Below are 7,290 nucleotides of genomic sequence, written 5' to 3' on the forward strand. Positions count from 1 at the left end.
GCCAGGCAACGTGTCCCAGGGTCAGAGTCCCTGCAGGGAGCCCTTAAGCGTATAGTGTGAGCAGCTGTGAGGGTGAAGCTAAAGCTGCAATGGAGAGGCCAGGAAAACAGACTGTCTGCTGAGGAAGCTGCAGACATTGGTCACAACCACTCTGAGAGGTATGCAGGCAGCAACTGGCAAGGCCATGAGGCAGGGCTGCTCAAAACTACTGGAACTCACACCTTCCCATCAGGTGCCCTAAATGATGGATATGGAGCTGCAGGATTTAATATGTGCCCTTCTGGGTTTTGGTCTTGCTTTGATCTGATCTTCTCTATCCCTTGTTCCCCCGTTTGGGTATGGGAGTGTACACCCTGTGCAACTGTATCTTCAGTTTATATAATCTGCCTTTGATTTTTACAGAGGCTCACAGTTAAGAATTGTCTTCAGTCTCAGGATAGAGTTTGGACTTGGACTTTTGAATAATGCTGAAACTGCTGAGAATTTGACAAAGGATGATTCCTAATGTGCATTTTCAGTTGTACATAGGCTTGCTACATCCAGGTAGGTGAATTATTACCTTGTTATTTTCCTTATTTGGAGCTCAAGTATGGCTTAAGGTGAATGTGTTTAAATGTCAAGATAGTAAGAGGTAAAATATGATGGTTAATCTTGATTGTCTCTGCTTGGAGCCAGATAATATGAGCCAAACGAACCCTCTCCTTCCTTAAATTGTGGGTGTCTGGCATTTTGTCTCAGCAACATCAAAGCTGACTAACAAATTCATCTTTATATCAATAGTGTAGATCAAGGCACAGTAGACAAGAAACAACTACCTATAATAGTCACTAAATAACTATATATAATACCAAACATCTGCTAAACATATTCATGTGTAAAGAAATTGGTACTCTGCAGAGAGTAACTGAACAGCATAACAAGATATTCTAATCAAACTACATAGCAAAATTGAGAACTCGAAATATTTAGGTCTCTTTACTTGTGAAGCCAATTCCCTTAACACTGAATCCACGAGACAAAGAAATTACTATAAAAGAGATAAGCCTGAAAATCTTTAAAAATCCATATTACTCTTATCCTTTCATTGAGCATACCTAAATATAACAAGTTTAAAGTTTTTCATTTAAGTTTTTTAGACTATCTTTTATTTTCAACACCAACAGAGTTGGTGGCAAAAGAGTCAAGAGTGAAAACACAGACAAGCAAAGAACAAATTACAGAATTGATATCCAAAATTCAAATAACTCACTGTCAATATATGTATGTTTTATCACTTCCTGAAATGTTTCAAAATTTATAGGGATGCCCATGCTATCCAAAACAGCCACCAATTCATCAGTGGCAACTCGGCCACCTTTTATACTACGAAAAATCTTCAAATTATCCTGGAATACTGCAAAAACAATAAAGAAATAAATTATTGTAACATAAGTATCAACAGTTTTTCCTGTAGAAGGAGCTGATATGTCAATAACCCAATAGAGGAAAACACCCATATGTAGGCACGGGGTTCTCTAGATATTTACCTATAAGTAGGTATTTACCCAATTTTTGTCATATTTCTAGGATAAAGTCTAACGTTTGCTAATAATAGCTGACGTTTATTGAATATTAAGTATGTATCAGGCATTGTACTAAAAAGTATGACTTACCTCATTCAATCACCCACAATAAGCCTATAAAATTATTATCCATACTTTATAGAGAAAGAAACTAAGGGTTAGAAAGTTCCCTTGGATTACACTGTTAGTAAACATAAAGCCAGATTACAAATCTAGCAATTTTATTCTATAATACATCCTTTTAATCATTATCTTATACTTACCTCTTAGTTAAAATTTTTAACTAATACAATTTTAATCTGTGGTATACTCCACAATAGTAAGGTAACTTAATATAAAGTCTGGAGGATTATTAATTGCTTAAAAATGAAATTTAGAGAAGATAATGTAAAAGAAAAGAATGGCACAGATACGAAATTCCATTTCACTTGTTTTATCATACTTCAGAGGGTCTGGCAGTAGCTTCACCACCACTGTAAGGTTTTTATTTCTCCACAGAAACTTAATATCATTACACCAACTCTCCTTAGCATCAGAAATGAATGGGAAACAACACAGAAGAAAATACTCATACTAATAGAATTTTTCACAGAAAGTCCTTCTTAAAACAAACAGATTAAAAGTTGTGTATCGGGGTTGGGGATTTAGCTCAGCGGCAAAGCGCCTGCCTGGCAAGCGCAAGGTCGTGAGTTCGGTTCCTGGTACCGGAGAAAAACCAAAAAATAAAAAAAATTAAAAAAAATAAAAGCTGTGTATCACAGGTAAATTTAAATTCTCCTCTAACCATTGCATCTTTTAATTTACCTTGGAAAAAAATACAATTTTCACAATCAATTCTAGACAGAAAAACATTTTGTGGTCCAACTATATTTTCTTGGAATTCAAGATACAATAAGCATAATGACCTACAAGTGCTAAAATAAGCAAAACACAGGAGGCAAACCCAGGCATTCCTTATTCACTCTGCTGGTAGCTACAATGAGCAAAAAGTGGCCCAGAGAGGAATTCTAAAAATCCTCTCCTCCATAAAGCAATGAGAGCACTAGCAATATCAAAAATATGAAAACACCTATAGATCAATAAGAAATGAACAACCCAGTTTTTAAAATGGACAATAAATATGAAAAGGGAAAAGCTACATAAATGAGTAATAGTTATATTAAAAGTTAACAAATTCCATAATTGAGAAATATAAACAACAAGATATAACATTTCTTACAAAACAAGATAGTAGAACTTCCATTTCTCTTAAAGATATTTATATTTTCCCTGTATTTTCTGGAGAGATGTTTTCATTCTCAATGCTATGTTTGGCTTTTTCTTTTTAATTAGCTTCTATGAGATTACCTCCCCTGGTCCTCCTCTCCTAAGAATAATTCATTTTGCCTTGGCAAAAATTACATAAAATACATATTTATGCATATATCTGTATATATTTATAACAGTATAAGAAAAAGATTCTGAGGCGAATATTAAAGTGTAACAAGCTAGGAGGAATTTAAGATCTTTCACATGTTTACACACATATATCGCTTGGATACTTTATAAAAATAAAATACTACTATGTGTGATGTTTTAAAAGGAAGAAAAAGAGGTTTATGAGTTTTTGATTAGTCTCCTAACACTTTGACCACAAAAAGAAAAAATAAGGTCAACATAGGAAACCATGTGTTATGGTTGATACATTGTGTCAACTTGGGGAGTCTAGAGGTTTGGCTAAGTGACTCAGCAGGAAGCCAGGGTGCTTACTTTGTGTACATCCTGAGCCTGTGGAAGAGGAGGGCATGGAAATTATGCGAGAGCTACATGCCCCTTAGGTGGGGGTAGCCTGTTTACAATGTAAGGGAGGGAAAGAGGCTGCTTGCCGTGATTCCTCCCTTTTGCTCTGGCTGCTTTGCTGTTCAGCTGCCATTCCCCACTTTGCTCTTGTTGCTTTGCTGCCTTCTGCCTCAGAGCCAGCCAAGTATGGAATGACACCTCCACGAACTGTAAGCTAAATAAATCTTTCCTTCCTTCATTTTGGGCATTGGGTATTTTGTCTCAGCAATAAGAGAAAAGTAACCAAGACACCATGATTTAAAATATCAAGAAATATATGGAAGTAAATAAGTTATTCTAAGTATTGGTTTAACAAGTAGATCACACTTCAGAGATCACACATATAAATCTATCCTCAGAAAAAAGCTGTAAGTCAAAAACCTAGTAGAATCAAGAGAAAACCAATGTCATAGGAGATAAGCAATGTAGAAAGAAAGAAATTGAAAAAGAAAACCAAGTCAAGCAATCATATCTATATTATTCCCTGCTGCCTATGGCTGTCATTTAAGAACATTTATTACATGTATGACTAAATAAACATTAGATTTCTCTTGTCTTTTGCATGTTTTTCCAGGAGTAAGAAGACGATTATATCACCTGTTCCTGATTATAAGAAAATATAGTCTGATTATAAAATATATTATCCTAAGAACTGAGTATAGGAACTTGATCTTGTCTAATGAAGAAAGAAGGAAATTCTAAAATTGGGTCATGAACACTAGAGGTCTCAAACTTTTATTTTTTTGGTCTTTTTGAAATGGGGTCTCGCTATGCAGTTCAGGCTGGCCTTGAGCTCACTTTGTAGGCCAGGCTGGTCTTGAACTCACAACGATCCTCCTGCTTCAGCCTCCCAAGTGCTGGGATTACAGGCTTGCGCCACCACGCTTGGCTCAAATTTTTGGAAGTAGCACGGTGTTTAGATCATTAACATGAATACTCTAAATCACTATATTTATAATTTATTTGTAATGTGAACTACTAGGAGACCAATAAGTATCTGAATTTTTTAGGGAGCAAAACAAGCTGATTCTGGACAGAGGGAAGAAAGCACTATCAAGAGTGGAGGAGAAAAGAAATGTGAGACTTCAACAGGAAACACACACAAAGATGAAAGAACAAAACATGAAGTAAGAGTGACATATACAGAGATTAAAGATTGACTGGAGTATGGAGTTCCTGCCTGGGAAAGATTCTGTGGGAAGCTTAGCATAAGCGCTTAAATTACATTTACTTGGTAACAGAACATATATATAAATTCTTGAGCAAGAACATGGTATGACAAAAATGGTGGCTTAAGAGAATCAGTGCATAGCAATTTGATGCAGATAAAACTGGAGACTGGTGATAAAAAGTTAGGATGTTGTGACAATAATCCAGGGTTTTTTCATGCCTTTTATGAAAAAAAAAAAAAAAAAAGGCATGCAATTTTCCCAACCCACACTACTGAGGTTAAAGGGGAAGGGGACTGTAGAGAAGATAAATTAATATATACACCCCTACCTTAAAATCAATTGCTATCAAAATCGTTCTTTTATAATCTGGACAAATATTCTTTTTACCTGGATCCTGGGAGACCAAATAAGAGCCATCATTCAGAGTCTTAAGGAAATCTGAAAAATCCAGCATTCCATTAACTATTAAAAGATTCAGAAACAGAAAGTAAAAAACTCCATCAGCAAACAATATCAATAAATTCACTAAGAACATAAGATAAAACTGCAGACAAAAATGTAAATAAACTTAACTGACATTAGAACACCATTGCCTTTTCACAATAATAGTCAACATTATCACTGCATATAGACTAAGAAAAGAAAATTTATGAGAAAAAATTACATATTGTAATTAAGTAGCAAACAGTGTCCCAATAATAATACTATAGACTATGATGGCAGATACTACAGTGCTCTTTGATTAAGATTCTCTATTTATATGGAGAGTCTATGGCTATATTTGTAATCAGGTTAAAAAATTACACACAGCGCACCAATTTTATCTTCAAAGTGCTTAGGCATACTGGGTTTGACTTTTAAAAGACAGAGCTCATTTCACCATCTTCTAGAAAAGCCTTACCAGTGTTTCTACACCTTTTGGGGCCATTATGGATCCAACTGAGACTCTAATGAAAGATTTCTCTCCCCCACCACTTCCTTCCCTCTCTTCCTCCCTCCCTCATGAGCACTGCATTAAATGCAGAAAATATTGAACAATATTAAAAAATACTGAACAATATTGAACAAATCACCTCACTCTTTATGCAAAAAGAAACAGCTAATTCTTTTTTTTTAAATCTGCATTATACAAATGAAAATTTCTTAAGAAAGTTTTGTTGCTTAACGTCTATGAGAAGTTGGAATTAGGGAGTGGTTTTCAGCATGATAATGCACAAGTCATCTCTGACAGCAACCACAGCTGAAAATTCTGACCCATAAGGTCTGTGAAAGTACAGAATCAGGGTTTTTAAATCTCATTTCCTGGGCAAACACACATCTTTATCAAAGAAGATCTCAATATTTTCAAGATTCCTCAAGCTAAACAAGTATGATTTCATTTCCTTCTGTCACTAAGTAAATAAAACTAAGCTTAACAGGGCTTGCATCAGCAGACATTATGTCAGGAAGAAACTTATTATACACCTACATTTCAATTTAATGTCATCTGAGCAAAAGTAACCTACAAAAGCTTCCATCTGCTGAGAAATTAACATGGCCTGTTCTTATTTTCACAGTGTAAAATACTTTCTCCAATACTGGAAAACTGTCAAATCATCTGATCCAAACTTCTGCTTCAGTGGACAACATAAGATTAGGCTCTTCTTTCCATCAAAGAATGACAAAATTTGTCCAATTTTAATCAACTACGTTAAATTTTTTTTAACTGCTTTGTGCCCTTGGCTTAGGCAAAGATCTTTTAGATAAGACATCTAAAGTACAATCCATAAACTAAAAAAATCTAAGTTGGACTTCATCATGCAAATTAAAAGCACAATCATGTAATATATCTACTAGAATGACTATAATTTTAAAAGGCTGACCAATTCAAGAACGGTAAGTACAAAGAGTAACTGGACTTACATATTGTTCATGACAAAGTAAAATGATTTGACTTTACAACACAATTTAGAAATTTCTTAAAAACTTGAACATACAGCTACCATTCTACTACGAAGTACTTAGTCAAGATAAATGAAAGTATATGACCATCCAAAGGCACGTATATGAATATTTACACCAGCTTTATGTGTAATAGCCCAAACTAGAAACAAACCAAATGTTTATCAACTCATAAATAATTGTATAACCATGGAATAGTATTCAACACTATAAAAGCATAGACCAATCTCTATATAAGTTGAGAGAAAGAAACCAGACCAAAAAAGTAAATGCTATATACTTTATTTACATAAAATTCTAAAAAATGCAAACTACAGCGATAGCAGTGGATTGGTGTTTTTCTGAGGAGGGAGTGGGCTATAGACAGTGAGTGAGCCATAGGTATTAAATAGAGGTCTGAAGAAACCGGGTGCACCAGATACACTCGTCATACAGAGAGTAATGCTTTTTTCACAGGTATTATATACTGCAAAATTTATCAAATTGTACACTTCAAGTAAGTGCAGCTTACTGTATATGTTATATCTCAGTGAACCTATATACAAACTACTTAAAATATAACACATCAGGAAATTTTTCTCCAGTTTCTTGAGAAAAAAAAAAAAAACCGTGGAGAAAGCAATTACTCAACATTCTGATGCAGATAGAAATGACAACTTTGCAGAGTGTGGTGGCACACGCCTTTAATCCTAGCACTCAGGAGGCTGAGGCAGGAGGATCGTTGCAAGTTCGAGACCAGCCTGAGCTACAAAGTGAGCTCAAGGCCAGCCTGAACTGCATAGCGAGACCCTGTCTCA

General features: G+C 35.0%; 1 protein-coding gene and 1 long non-coding RNA gene across 2 annotated transcripts in view; one reads left to right on the top strand and one right to left on the bottom strand.

The window, feature by feature from the left end:
• The window catches only part of Efcab3 (EF-hand calcium binding domain 3), a 494,429-nt gene that overhangs the window by 447,588 nt on the left and 39,551 nt on the right, over positions 1–7,290 (bottom strand). Inside the window, exons 11-12 of the mRNA XM_005402243.2 lie at positions 4,940–5,014; positions 1,250–1,393 (exon numbers count right to left, since the gene is read on the bottom strand). Of these exons, the coding sequence (XP_005402300.2) occupies positions 1,250–1,393; positions 4,940–5,014 (219 nt within the window). The remainder of the gene's footprint in view (positions 1–1,249; positions 1,394–4,939; positions 5,015–7,290) is intronic.
• Positions 3,511–6,449, top strand: LOC106146419. The gene is made up of 3 exons (XR_001230840.1): positions 3,511–3,550; positions 4,391–4,507; positions 6,109–6,449. It is a non-coding gene; the product is annotated as an uncharacterized LOC106146419 (long non-coding RNA).

The sequence above is a fragment of the Chinchilla lanigera genome, unplaced genomic scaffold (genome assembly GCF_000276665.1).
Source record: "Chinchilla lanigera isolate Chin_1 unplaced genomic scaffold, ChiLan1.0 scaffold00077, whole genome shotgun sequence".
NCBI lineage: Eukaryota > Metazoa > Chordata > Mammalia > Rodentia > Chinchillidae > Chinchilla > Chinchilla lanigera.